General features: G+C 40.8%; 1 protein-coding gene across 1 annotated transcript in view; it reads left to right on the forward strand.

The window, feature by feature from the left end:
- The window catches only part of cfap46 (cilia and flagella associated protein 46), a gene marked incomplete at both ends in the record, with an annotated part of 92,295 nt that overhangs the window by 36,490 nt on the left and 41,142 nt on the right, over window positions 1–14,663 (forward strand). Inside the window, 12 exons of the mRNA XM_080037262.1 lie at window positions 702–819; window positions 2,290–2,416; window positions 2,850–2,974; window positions 3,391–3,509; window positions 4,637–4,743; window positions 4,874–5,086; window positions 6,866–7,058; window positions 9,976–10,122; window positions 11,404–11,514; window positions 12,988–13,169; window positions 13,532–13,663; window positions 13,778–13,943. Of these exons, the coding sequence (XP_079893388.1) occupies window positions 702–819; window positions 2,290–2,416; window positions 2,850–2,974; window positions 3,391–3,509; window positions 4,637–4,743; window positions 4,874–5,086; window positions 6,866–7,058; window positions 9,976–10,122; window positions 11,404–11,514; window positions 12,988–13,169; window positions 13,532–13,663; window positions 13,778–13,943 (1,740 nt within the window). The remainder of the gene's footprint in view (window positions 1–701; window positions 820–2,289; window positions 2,417–2,849; window positions 2,975–3,390; window positions 3,510–4,636; window positions 4,744–4,873; window positions 5,087–6,865; window positions 7,059–9,975; window positions 10,123–11,403; window positions 11,515–12,987; window positions 13,170–13,531; window positions 13,664–13,777; window positions 13,944–14,663) is intronic.

Here is a 14,663-nt window from a genome sequence, read left to right on the forward strand (position 1 = left end):
AATCATACTGTAGAGCCAATTATCCGACTCTGCATTAGCCTGTTTGGTGCGGTGTGGGAGAACTCTGTCGTACGCGTGTTTGTGGTGCCAGTAATAAATGTCCGATATAAACTTATCGCTTTGAGTGCTGTGACTCGTTTATTGATTGTTATGGTGCTCACCAATAGCACATATTCCAGTTGATTGATTGATTCATGTAGGTACAGTTCCTTTCCATTGGTTCTATGCAGTTCAAACACATATCACTGACATATCACGCCACGCTCACGGTACAAAATGGTTTGCTTCCCAATTACACACACCTGGCCGTGCCCGGTGATTACCTATATGCCTTCTGAAGAGCCCAAAGTTCCACCCAGTGGTCACAACACAGAAATACAGGTCACCAAATAAAACAAACAAAAGAGTAGCATAATGGCTCCAACACATACATAGGGCACAGCGAAGGAGAATAACGTCCATCTCCCCTGAACTTAGTTATTGCATTATGCTCGGCTGGTCAGGTCAAATCTATCACCTCATATGCATTGTATCGAGACAACACTTAGTATGTATGCTATAACTTATATAAATCAGTGTGTTTTGTTCTATGGCGTGTTAGCTCAGAGGAATGTAAGTAAACTGGCTGGCTTAACATTTTAACATTCAACAACACAAGTTAACATTCAGTCTAACTTCCGATCCTTCCCTCTCTTTCTCAGGCCAGAGACATGCAGCCCCAGGATAAGAAAGACAGCCGTCCCATTCTAGTCGCTGTGGGTCTCCTTCTGGCCCCTGATGACTTCCAGATGGTGCTGGATGCAGACAACATCTCCAAAAGTACACATTTATCCTCAGTTTCAGTTTTCAAAAAGACACAACATTTTCTTAATGCACCTCTGATTTACAAGATTTTCTCTCACGGGTAAAAGTCCATATTTACTGCGCCTTTACGCTTGTATCTGCACCACTGAATCACACATTTCATTACACTTAAGTTAAAGTTTACTGCCCTGGGAGAATATACTACAGATACCTCTATATAATGTGCAGGCAGTGAAGTGCGCGTATCCTTATACATTTAGGTTTGTAGAAAAATAGTGAGAAAATAGGACTAAAAAAGTGACATGGACTGGTGTTTTATAGCTTGCTTTAGTTGGACTTTGGCGAACTGTAATATCATTTAAGGCTAACAGTTTTCTTATTATTATTACTTATTACTAACCTGCTCTGTTCTGAGCTCTTGCTGAACCTGTTGTCGGGCTGTCTACCTTAACTCTCATTCTTAGCTTTTTTGAGTGTTTTATTTAGTTGGCATGACTACTTTATAATGTCTTTACTGAGCATGATGATCTCAGACAAGTCCCACTGGTCCGTGTTGACTGAGCTCTCCTTCACTCACAGAATGCCCCCTGAAGGCAGTCCTCTGCCCTGATTGTATAATGAGCTGCTGTCTCACTAAAGAAGACACTAAATACATTCAGATTTTGAGTGGGAATTGAATGAACATCACAGAGAAAACTTGATGTCATGTATTTAAATGTGTCCCTTGGTCTTCCAGTCTGGACAGGAGTTATGTTAGTAGCGTGTTGCACTTTGTTGCAAGGTTGTGAAGGATCTCTCAGAGAATCAGTGTGTGTTCCAGTAGCTCACAGCGAGGCACCATCGACTGTGCAGTGGATTGTGGAACAGAAGGGCCTTGATCTCAGAAGCCTTCTAGGCTTCATGGTCCACAGTATCAAATGAACATTCAGCACTCCTAATGACCAAGGGAAGAACTTACTTCTGCCAGCTAGTAGAAAGGCTTCTTCTACAGGCATGGGTTAAAAGCTGCTTTGAAACACTGAAGACGAAGTCCACAGATAGAGATCTGGAACATGCTTCTCCGTTAACTTCTTTGTTTTGTTCTGTTCTGTGTTTTGAGCTCCACGTGTTAAATCTGATTATATTGCAGCAAGTGACATCTTTGTTTTTATTGAGTTGGCAGTGCTGGAAATGGGCTGTTTGCTCTTGCAGTCCCTTAGTTGTGTTTCCTTCTGCCTACATGGAATTTGCATAATCAGGATCATTATGTGACTTCCTCAGAAGGATAACACTCAATATGCATACGAGTTCACATTTATTTCATGTTTTCTAATTTACAGACATCCAATAAGGCTGTAGGAGTTATGCAACGGAATGAATAGACTTTTTGTTAGGCATACTACCCTTAAAATATAATTTAATTTATTATTTAGAGAAAAAGCAAAGTCTTTTCCAACATAAATAATAAAGTTTAACTTATGTATTCAGTACAACAATTGTATCTAGTTCCAGTAGGCAGTCTTGGATCTGGACCAGTGGCTCAGCTCTCCGCTAAGGCTCAACATCACTCTACATCTGTACAGAAGATAGATGGACACCTGGCCAGACAACGAGAAGACACAGACACACAAAGGTATATGGTACTGTATGTGAACACAAGTGAAAACTTTTTCCTTTCTTTTCTGAGTTTGCTTGCCAGTCTAAACTTCTGTTAGTAATCATTCTAGCTGCCAGGCTTCCTTTAAACCCAGTTGGAAAATTGGCTATGTAATCAGCCTCCTACGCCTTGTTGAATTTTCTGCATTACTTATTTATCTTACTGAACATTAGATACTAATGAATTTGAGATATAATGGTTCTCTCGACAATTTAAAGTTGTGTGAGTGTAGGAGTCTGCAACCTTCTATTACATCTCCTTTTTTTCTTAGCCCATTGTTGAGTTCACACTGTCTACAGAAATCATTACAAAAAAACATTAGATCATGTGAAGTGTGCTGACGTGCTCTGACCTGCATCTCTCGGACACAACATTTCTCTAACTTTTCTTTATTTCTTGGCTGTTCCAGGGTGAAGTTGTGGGCAACACTGGTGAAGACAGCCAGGAAACAGGAAGTATGGGATGTGTGCCGAGCTGCCTGTAGATTCTCTTTGCTTTACGATGATGGGAGATGGAAGATCCCCAACACTGACGGTAAGATGATGGATGATGTTTAGACTCACGGTAATATAAATATAATAATAATAAAAGAGACTTTTCTAAAACCAACAGATTTTTGGGGAATATTGGATTCATTCAAAGAGAAACAATGGGCATCAATATGTAACTGCTGTATTATTTAGACTGCAGAAGTAGTCTTTTATGATTGCTAGATTATAAAATTAAATATTGCTGACTGTTCATGTGTATATCCGATGTATTCTTGTATAATGGATCTGATCTACATGAGGGATATTGGTTGTAAATATTGCTAATAAAAACACACAGGTGGGCAATAAGTAATAATAGCCATACAGTATTGGTTGTAGTTTTGATAGTGTTAATACAAGAAGGAGACAATTGCTGTGATTGAGATAATTCACATCACATATTTTGTCAATTTGATCCAGAGTGTAGATGCTCAGAGGAAGAAACCAGTGCAGAGTCTCTCCATGCTGGCATTGGAAGCCAAACCTGTGTGAGGAACTTGCTGCGCCTTTTAGCTGAAATCTACTTCATCAGTGCAGAGGTGTGTACTTACCAACATGTTCAGTCTAATACACATACCCTCTTTGTATATGTTCTTCCAATGGTAATCTACAAAAAACTGATTTCACATTAGCTCCTACTGTATAAACCTGAATGATATAGAAAGCACTTGTTGGGTAGCTCCACGAGGCATACAAATTTGGAACCGTGAAAGTACAGTTGAGGAAGGTAAGCTCCTAAGAAGCTACAGTATGGTACAAGGTCACTGTGACCTGACAATATGTAAAGTCACAGTGACCTTTGACCTCCCAAATCTATCTAGTTTATCTTCATTGCGCTCACAAGAATGGCCCAGACAAATGGACAGAAATACAACCCGAAAACATAACGCCTCCAGTCTTTGGTAATAGCCTGTGCGGAGGCATGAAAATATAACAATATGACGCTAATAAAACATAATTTACCAAGAGCAGTGGAGGGACTACATTTCCATTTTCTGGTCTACCAGCCTTTTGTATACAGCTTATTTGGACTCAGATGTTTGTACTGATGTTTTTATGTTTACAAAAATATTTGAAATATCTTAGATCACAGGAATATTATATGTGTTTTATTTTTTTAGCTTGAGATATTCTTTTGAAATATGTGATAAGGAACAAAGCCTTCTGGCAGTGGTAGACATTCATTATTTTAACAAGCCTGTGTTTTGATTGGTTAGAGACTGTTAGACTTGTTTTGTGAGCGTGTCTCATTGTGTAATCCCAATTCCCATCAAGCCCGCTCCCCCAAGTCTTTTTAAGCCCATAGAGATGTTAATTCGACGGCACTTTGAAGAAAATGGAGGCTATCTACAGCAAGTACATGAGCTTGCTGAAATTGACTCAAACTGTCGCCTCTCAGCTTGCTCCTTTTCATTTAACCCTCCTTTTGTTCATTTAAAAGATACCTACGTCTCAGTCTGATAATGAAGACAAGCTCGTCTAGTCTCACCTCTCTTGTCCGCCGCTGGAGTAAAACGCTTTTTCTTTGATCTGCCGGCTATAGCGAAGCAGTCATTCCTTTAGTGGGAGGTCTCTCCTCTCCTTTTATTATGAAGTTGTCACAACAGAAAATCTACTTTTAAATTAAATCTTTTGATGTTGAAAAATTAAATGTTGTCTTGCTCAGGCCACAGTCCAAAAGCTGCTAACGGAGGGGGTGCAGCTCAACAGCCCTGCTGTCCCCACTGTGGAAAGAGACATGTCTGAGGAGGATCCTCACTGGGTTGTATACAGGTGAAAAGACAATATGCACACACACACATTCAAGAATCATACAACTAAAATATTCTGTCTGTTGAGATGTCTACAACTTTCTTTCTCAGTTTCCTATTTTATAATGTACCTCTTACCTTTTTTAATCCAGTGACTGGATCCAGTCTCTGTCTGTCTACGCCACCTCCAACTTCTTGCGTGCAGCGGAGCTCGGAGCTGAGATCAGTGAGCCATGGCTGGTAGCAAATGCAGCAATTTACCTGTGGAACTACAGCAGCCACTTGTTGGCCACTAGGGAGTACCAACGCCTGCTGCCTACCTTCCAGAGCCTGGTGGAGATGCTCCAGAAGATGGAGTACACAGGGTAGGCCACTCATCTAAGGGGCCACTCACACTAGGACCGCGGCCCCGTGCCCGAGCTCATTTGCATACTAAAGTCTAGAATGTTTGGCTAGTGTGACCATGCCATCCGTATTCCAGCACGGAACAGCCCCTTGGCCACGGCACACTTGGGAGAGGTGTGCCGTGGCCAAAGTACAGATGCTAATGAGATGACACGCGCACAAGCAAGCGCACGGGCAGCGTTCCTGACGTGAATTTATTAAGGATGCATTGTCCGTTAACGTCCGCTGCCTTTCTAGTCGGCACCAGAATTTCCCACCACTTGGACTGTAGCTACATAAAATGTGTGAGAATTAACGTGTGTGTAGGCCTAGGTGTGGGCTAATAAAAGAGGGAGAGAGCTAAATAGGTGAGCGCAGAAAGCAAAGCAAAAAGGTTTTCGTGTTTACTCGCGTTCGTCAGAGGATTTTTTTTCATTTTCCTCCTGTCAGCTGTCATAATACTGTCTTTACGCATGGCGGTGGAGACAAACCCAAAACAACACACAACGGGACTCCACGGCCCGGTGATAAGGAAAAAGTAGCCTTCACTAAGGTTTAACTAGAAACTTTATAAAGACACTTAAAAAAAACGATCTCTGCCCATACAAAAAGTTCTGACTTGGATTACTTTATGGAGCGAACGATGTGTATGGTCTGATGACGGGCCGTTATATTAATAATAAACAGCGTGCTGCACAAATATGAGACTGTCTACCGCGACCTATTACGTTAAGGCTACATTTAGAAAAAAAACAATAGCTTAAGGATTCTTGTTGCTCTAATGTGGAAGTGGAATATTTGATGCAAATTTGGCCGGATGAAAATATTCACAAACAGTCTTATAGCCTACAAGTAGACTACGCTCCGAATCCTAAACGCGCACGGTGACGTAGGCAAGGTGCAATCGTGCCCAGGCCACGAGCAGTGTGACCACGGGCCAGCGGGGGGAGTGGGGAAGGGGGGAATCGTGCTGAATCAGGCAAACGGCCCCAGTGTGAGTGGGCCCTAAATGCAGTGTTTCCTGCAGTGCATTATGGTTAAGGCGGGCACCTAGACAACGCAAGCCTCCTGCCTTCACTACAGATGCAAAAAGAAGTTGAAATTGGTCTCCTGGTCGGCAGTGCCCAGGTCTGAACCAGAATATTGCAGGTGTTTGATAAAAAACTTTCAAGAAACATGCAACATAGCTGTTTTTAGTCTGACGACTATTACATTTTTACATGACTAGGTAGGTTTTGAAAGTGTATCATTAGCCCAGCAGTCATTTACTGAGCCCTCATTGGACTTCTATGTAAACACAGTCTTGAAAATGATTATGTTTTCAGCTGACAGCAGCAATATGCTTACTTGCCCTTGTCCTCATTATAATCATCATCATAAATCATTTTAGGCACTGTCAAAGTTGACTTTTGAGAAATGGTCGCTATTTTGTTCAGTATGGCACTGTAGCTCACTCATAGAAAAGAGGATGCCCTGCTCTTATTTCTGTCAAAGGAAAGCAGCAGTACATGTTCATCAAATAAGACTAAACCATCCTTCGGGAATAGCAATCATTATATGAATGTTGAGATTAAGTAACATCCTCATGTAATGATTTGGCAAAGTAAACATATATTTTCTCTTCCTAGTCAGTCAGTTTTTTTCTTCCAGAACTAAAATATTAAAAAAAAGACGGTTGACATTCAAGCCCACCTTTCAGTCCCTGTCTTTGTGGAAAATGTCCAATGTGTTTGGGGTTTTCTTTGTATTGTATTTCTCAGGAATCGTGCTCTGTACATGCTGCTGTGTGATGCTGTGGCCCGGGGGTTGATCCAGCCTCTGTGTAGTCCAGACTATGTCGGAACGGCTCCACCAGGAGACAAAGGCAAAAACAAGGGGATGGAGAAGGCTTCCAGTGGAGTCGGCCATTTCTTAGACCCGGCTGCCCTGCAGAATGTCCACAAGGCATCAGAGGTATATCAGGGTGTACTTCTAAATCTTTAAGTATTAGAACCAAAGAACCATTAGTGAAGGTTGTTTCATTTCAGTTACATTATTGTAGCATTGCACATTGATCTCAGAATTCCCTATTAAACAATCCCTGTTGTTAAGCATGCCAGGTTTGAAAAATCACATCAAATGTGCATTTAACCTGCTTATGTTTATTATCTATTAATTACACTATATACAGTGTTATACTATTAATACATACACTATACTATTTTTATTTATTTATTTATCCTTTATTTAACCAGGTTAGTCTCATTGAGATTAAAATCTCTTTTTCAAGAGAGACCTGGCCAAGATGGACAGCAGAACACAGTTACACATAAAACACAATACAAGTTCGATTAAGTACAGTTGTAAAACATAAAACTAAGATTCTTAACTAAAAACATTCACAATTTCCGATAGAGTCCAACTTCAAACTCTTAACAACAGCCTTAAATTTGTTTAGAGTTACTAGGTATGTATAGTGTATGTACACTATACATGTACATACAAATGTATTTTATTACCATACATTTATTTGAAAACTCCCTACATCTCATTTAGGGGCTGTTTATACGACAACACGAAACGGTGCATATTTTCGCGTATGCACTATATCATTTACATGAAAACAGCAAACGCAAGCATGAAACCGCAAGTTTTTGAGATCAGCTCCCAGGGAGGATCTTTTGGAAAACACGACGGTTTTGGTTTCTTGTAAACACCGAAACCATTTTCCCTGGTAACGCTGACGTCACGGCTCCACTTCACGTATGCGTAGTCTATAACATTTGCTGTCAAAATACCCACACGTGAGTTATAAAGTTAGAAGACAACATAACATGCAAGGTGTCTCTGCGGCACCATCACTGTGATCAGCGGAGGGTGTCGTGCAGGGCTCAAATATAACACTCTGCAATTTAGTCTAAGCGATTAGTAAGTTATTGAGCCCACCCGCCACTTTGTCTGGGGAAAGATTTGTGCTCTGCCGGTTTTTCTAGCAAAATAAACGTGTATAGCTTCTATATGCCAGGGACACGGCTCTCTCTACATTAAAAAAACACTATCCATAGTTCAGCGCGCGGCGGTTAAGTTACTGTTCAACAAAAGGAGCATTAAGGCTACGTCTTCACAGTAAAAGCATTTCACTGGCTAAACATTAATAGCATTTCACTGGGCAAACGTGGGTTGACTTTTATTTTGAAGTACGCCTAACAGGAAAGTAGCCGCTCACAAAGCCCCTTCACTATCAGCATGTCTTCTGTTTTCACGAGTTCAATGCGGTGAAATAAGAGGACAGCAAGCTTGTCATTTACAATACTTGTTACCCCAAGCTTACACCAACCGGTTTATGAACGTTAGTGGCATTAATTTTTTTTACAATTTTCGGTTACAGTAAGGTTTTATGCATCAAACATGTGTATGAGTGAATATTTCAAATAAATTAAAGGGCCCCTTAATTTGCAAAGCAATATAACAAATAATCCCTTTGCATGAAGATAACACAAAAGAAATGTGTCCTCTGTCTGAGATGAGAAATAATTGAAAAATGTGCAACATGAAATCAGGCAACTCAGAATGATAGAGATTACAAAATATTCATAACAAAGACATCTATAGATCTGTTGTTTTTTGTTGAAATAAACATGATTGGCCCTCTGTCAAATCCCTCCCGGGCTGATTTGGTTGTCTTGAGCTCCTTTTTTTTCAGTTTCTGATCTTTTCAGTGTGAAAACAATGTCTGAAATCCAGCATTTAAAGCTTAAAACAGTTCAGAATCTTTGAAAGGGGTGGGAAAGAGGGTGTTGATGATTAGAAATAATTGTGTGTATAATCTCTGAATGGATTTTGCTGAATCTTCGCAAGACGTAGGGTGTTCAGAAACTTTTATCTTTTGTTCAGATATTACACTGCAAGCATTGTGTATGAAAAAATGAAAAGACTATTGACTCTTTTTAAAGTTTTAAACTTTTATATTCCTTGTTCCACTTTTCAGACTACAATTAAAATCATTCAAGTTTTGCTTTCAGCCTTCCAAATGTTCTCTTTTAATTGAAAAGCTTCTTCCTTTCATTTTCTTATGAATTTCAGCCACTTATGTACAGTTGCATAGTCAAACAGGTACTGGGGCTCAACAGAACACAGCAGTCTTGTTTGTTGAGGCTTAGCTTTTTAGACAAAGTTTACTGTAGGTTTCGTACAGTTTGTGTTCATATGTTTATGAAAAAGGGAAGCTTTGATCATCACAGATCTATATCAAAGGTGAAGAGTTGACATGTCTCACTATACATTTTGTTATCTCATTCATCCTTTGACATGCATTGCTCATCCATCCATCCAACCATGCATGCATATACGTACATCCTCGCGTGTAGCTTTCATGTGCAATGTAACTGTTAGTCTGATCTCTCTGTTCTTTTTGCTGCAGTTGCCAATTAAACGCTGGAATATCGGCTCCAACACATGATGAAACAAACTTTATCAGTTAATTATTAACTCAATTTCATTATGTCTTCTTTGTTGGGATTTCTTTTTGAAAGAAAGATTAAAAATATATATTTTCCAATACACAATAGTCTACAGTACATCAGGGTCAGATACAGTGTCAGACCCTAACAAAGTCTTACTTAATTCTGAGTCTTTTGTACATCAGCTGGCAGGCTGTTAGAGAGCCTTGGGCTAGAGAAAGTTCAGCATGTGCACAGTGTTACAGAAAAGGATCATAACATGTGATAATTATTAGGCACTCCAATCCACATCAACATTGTTATCTTGTAGAATCTTGCATAATCCTGACTTTGTTAGTGTCACATTCCACTTATTGAGCTTCCCAGACTGCTAAAACCATGCAAAGTACATCGGAGATACGCTCATTGTTGTTGTCTACACTTCCTCCTAGCTCTGTGACTACGCCCTGCAAATATCCAATTGCACCATCCCAGGGGAGGCCGTCCCCATCGCTGCAACTAAACAGGTGTTGGCCACATGGGTGCAAATCAAGAGGCTCCTGCAACAGCAGATTGGCTCTAATATGGAAAACATAGAGGTACCATTTTCTCTTTCAGCCTAACACTGTCTAAGGTGCTTCGATTTAGGTGGATCAATCCATGTTTATGGTCTAATAGAGATTTGAAAAGAATGTTCATTTGGTCTAACATTGTAGTCCAAGATTTTATCATTTGTTTGCTTGTAGAAACATGTTTTTCAGCGTAAGTAGAATTCATGCATTTTCATACCGGAATTCTAAATATCCCTGTATAGCAGACGTTGCGTTTGTTTTCCGCCACAGTTCAGCATTGGCTTGGCTGCTGCTGCCCGTCGGCGTCCATGTTTGTTTGTTTTACTCGCCAGCACGCTGTGCATGTGCACGTGCATATATACACACACACACACACACTATAAGAGGAGTGGCGCTACCAAAAAGACAAGAGGAGCGGTTGAAGCATTTACAGACACATGCGAGCACATCTATTTATATTAAATCGCAATCGCAGCCATTTTTGAGGTTATGTAATTGCACTAGCTCACATCGTGATCGTGATTAGATTAATCATGCAGCACTACACCAAATACAACATTTAGTATGACATGATACATTTCAGGTGCACTGGTGCGACCAGTGAAAATATCTGGCGCACTCCACAGATTTTTGGCTAAAACAAGCGTTCCCTGGAGCCCTGTAATGTATCCTGTATTATGGTCTCCTTGCAGTTCTTGTAGAATTTGTTTATAATACTGTAGGTGTACAATGTTTGACATTTGTATTAATCTTTTGTTGGGGTGATGGGTGTTACTTCTGCCATATCCACAAAACAGCATTGTCTCCTCTGGTCTGTGATCATCACTGGATGTCTTATTTCCTGATTGTACTGCTTTAACGATCAAAAAAATGTATGTGGGTGAAGCAGTAATGCAATTTGTCAGTTAAGCAGACTGTTTGATTCGTCACCATAATCCCATGACCATTTGTCAGCCAAGAAATTCCTGCCCTGCATTAGTCCCTTCAACCTGACGTGCTTTAAATCACAGCCAAATGAGGTTTGTTTCTTACTGTGCAAATGAACAAATGCATTGTTAATATAGGCTTATATCTTATCATAATAAATCATTCATTAACTCATTTTCCGCACAATAGGAAGTCATACATGATCAACGAGGTCATCTCTGTGGTAGTTGAGACACATACAATATGTTAATCATATTGCAGTGCCATGTACATTTTATATACAGTATAACAGTAATAGTTATTTTCCATAATTTAAGTTAAGAGATTGCTGTGTATTTGTCAGAGTTCACTGAAAGGTTTGGTATGTTCTTCCATTCGCAGTATGAGAATGAGGAAGTGGCTGCAATGACGCGTGTGCTGGTCGGACTGGAGATGCTCCAGTGCAACAGCAAACCAAGGCATATGGACTTCACTGTTCCCAGTCTCTCCACAGTATGTACTTGTCTGTTCACGTTTTCTTATAGTAGACTTTGCACAGATGGCAACAACAGATGCCAGTATGGTCCATGAGACGCAATCTCTTCATGTGTCAATATCTTCAAAAACACTGCAGCTGCCTTATTCATCGTGCTTTGGTCGAGATTTCTTTTGACGTGATACTCACTGTGCATTCCTTTTTAGTGGCGACTCGCTCTCTCCAACACATAAGCCCTTTAGCCTCTCTCGACTCCTACAGTATATTCTTTCACTCTGTCTCTCCTCAGTCCATCTCTCCATTGCTCTTCTTTCTCTGCCTTCTTGTTCTTATTCATTCCTTCCTCCCCTACAGTCAGTGCTCATCCTCTCTTCCTTTATATTCTATCTGCCCTAACCCCCTTTTTTCCTTGTCCTTAGTCCCCTCATTGTACCCTGCTCCTTTTTTTCTCTTTTGCTTCATCCTTCTTCCATCTTACTAGGGGTGTCACCATTCTCCGAATCCTAGATTCGATTGGATGATTTGTTTTGTTTAGCCTATATGATTGTTCCTGTATAGTTTAGAATGATTGTATACGTTTTATACCATGATAACTCAATGTATTTTTTCACTCTTATTTCTAAAGATGGTCTACATGGTGTTAGGAGTGATATAATCTACTTTTTGTTATTTGCAATGAAGCCTACCACACTGCTTTTCAAAGTGGGGGCGCGGACCTACCGGGGGGCCACCAGGGTGGCCGGTCAAAAATTTGAGATGTAAAAATAAAATACATATAATTGTTTTAATTTTCAGCCGCAAGACTTGTCTTACTGTATATCAGTAAGACTTGTGTTTGGTATGAATGAAACTCTTTTTGGCTTCAGCTGCAGGTACATTAGGAGGTAAATCACAGCGGCTAATTGCTGGAAGTGATTTTTCTTTTTCTTGCACGCCTATCGAACGTGACCCTTGGGGCAGGGCAAATCCATGATTCCACCTTTCACCTCGAAGGTCAAGTTTGTTAAGTCGTTTAGATCGATTTCCCACTGACAGTCTGGATCCAGACACCCCTACTTCACACCTTTTGTTTTCTGTGTGCCTCAATTCACTTTCCTCTTCCTTTGCTCTCTCCAACCCTGATTACCTCTTCCTTTTTCCTCTGCCTGTCCTAACTTTATTTACTCTACTCTTTCAATTATATCCCCCTGTTTTTTCCTTGCCAATCCTCTCCTTATTTCTATTATTTATTCCCTTCCTTTCTCTTCCATCACCTTCCAATCCTTTCGCTCACTCCTACCACATTATTCCTATTGCCTGCTGGCATTACGTAATTTCCTCCATCTCTCCTCTCCGTTTTCCATTTTTTCTTTCCCTCCTTGCTTGCCTCCCGTCATTTATCATTCTCCCTTTTTCTTTCTTTCTCTACACCGCCTCTTCTCCTCCTTTGCTTTTCATTAACCCCCATGTCCTGCCCTCCCCTCCTCTCTTCTCTCTCTCCTCACCTGAAGCTGGTGAGCATGGCCTCTGAATGCAGCTGGTCTGGGGCGGTGGTGGAGCTGGAGGTGTGGTGCCAGCTGGCTGCCTTCTGCCACCAGGACCAGGACCACAGTTTGGTGCTGTGCTGCACAGACAGAGCTCTGCAGCTGGGAGAAGCAGCAGCAAAAAACCTCAACACCATGCCCTGTGTTTTGTAAGTGTAGTTGGCCGAAAAGCATTTGAAAAATAAGGACATTTTAGAAAACCCTGCCTGGGATGGATTTGTCTTTTTTTGTCTATTCTATAATTCTATAACATGGGCAGGAGAGGCTGCATTTGATATGAATGTGGCTGATTGGTTATGGATAGCACTGTAGCTCCAAAGCTCACTGAGGGTCAGGTGACATCTTGTGCCTAGAATGGAGTATTACAGTTGATATAACTGAGCAAGCGTTGCATTATTTGATTTCACAAAGTCGCAGATTTTGACAGTTTCAGAATGTAGGTTGTCAGTTTGACATTTCTGTTGATTGATTGACATTAATTGGCAGTTAATACATTTTTTCATTTCCCTAGGTATGCTGTGACTGCGGTGGATGAGATGCTGAGCAGTGCCGCTTGTTTGAGGGGTTTGAGTTTAGTTCACGAATACAATGGAGATTTACTCACTTACAGAGAGGCTATGAAGGTGCTTCTGTCCAGTGTCAGGTACTGCTTATGTATTGACTAATGCCTCAGGCAGCTTTAAACAACTAAAATAGTGCCTTACTACTATTTCATTTTGTTAACTTGTATGTGCCTGCTATTTTGTCTCATCCATAGATATTCAGAGAAGGCTGAGAAGCCAGCATTGTGCGTCATAGCTGCCAGGCATTACTGGAACACGTGTCTACCCCTTACACAGACTCCTGAGGGAAGACAGCAGCTCCAAGAGCCTCTGGAGGAGATCCTGTTTGCTCTGATTCATACCAACACCAAACATGCAAATGTGTGGACCTGTATTCATATTTTGATTAGGGCTGTCAAAATTAACGCATTAACGCAGGGTGATTAATTTCTGGAATTAACGCATGTGCAGAATGATCCGCCCCGTGCATCCCACCGGCTCTGTACTACAGTCACTCTAACGTTGTGGCTGACCCAGGATCAGTAGTTGCGCGCAGCCAAACATAACTGCATGCAAGCCCATGCCGTGTTTTAAACTGCTAACGGTCACGTCTGTGTCGGGGGCATAGATAGTATATAAAATCAACTGCCGCGGGTGACAGTTGATGTCGGGAGCAACAGGAGGAGACAGATTGTCCGCTCTGTTCAGAGCCCGCGAGGACACAAACGTCTGCAGTTTTCAGAGGTGTGTGTTAGTAGACATCAACATAACGTCGGCTTCCTGGCACAAATGAACTGTCCCCTAGGACTTTTTTGCGCGTGCGTACAAACACACACACACGCACGCGCACACACACACACACACACACACACCGCAGACTGTAATCAAGTTGTATTCAAGAATGCACAACCTATAGATTCACAAAATAAATGCCATTATATAGCCTATATTTGCCCAAAGACATAGTAAAGAGACAGACCAATTGAATTATGGTGTGGTAGGTATATATTTTAGTTTGATTTAAATTTATTTTCAGTATTAAAACCATCATTTGGATTTTCAATTAATAAAAATACTAATTTTAAATGTACATATCCACCT

Source organism: Ammodytes marinus, assembly GCF_949987685.1.
Source record: "Ammodytes marinus genome assembly, chromosome: 11".
Classification (NCBI taxonomy): Eukaryota; Metazoa; Chordata; class Actinopteri; order Uranoscopiformes; family Ammodytidae; genus Ammodytes; species Ammodytes marinus.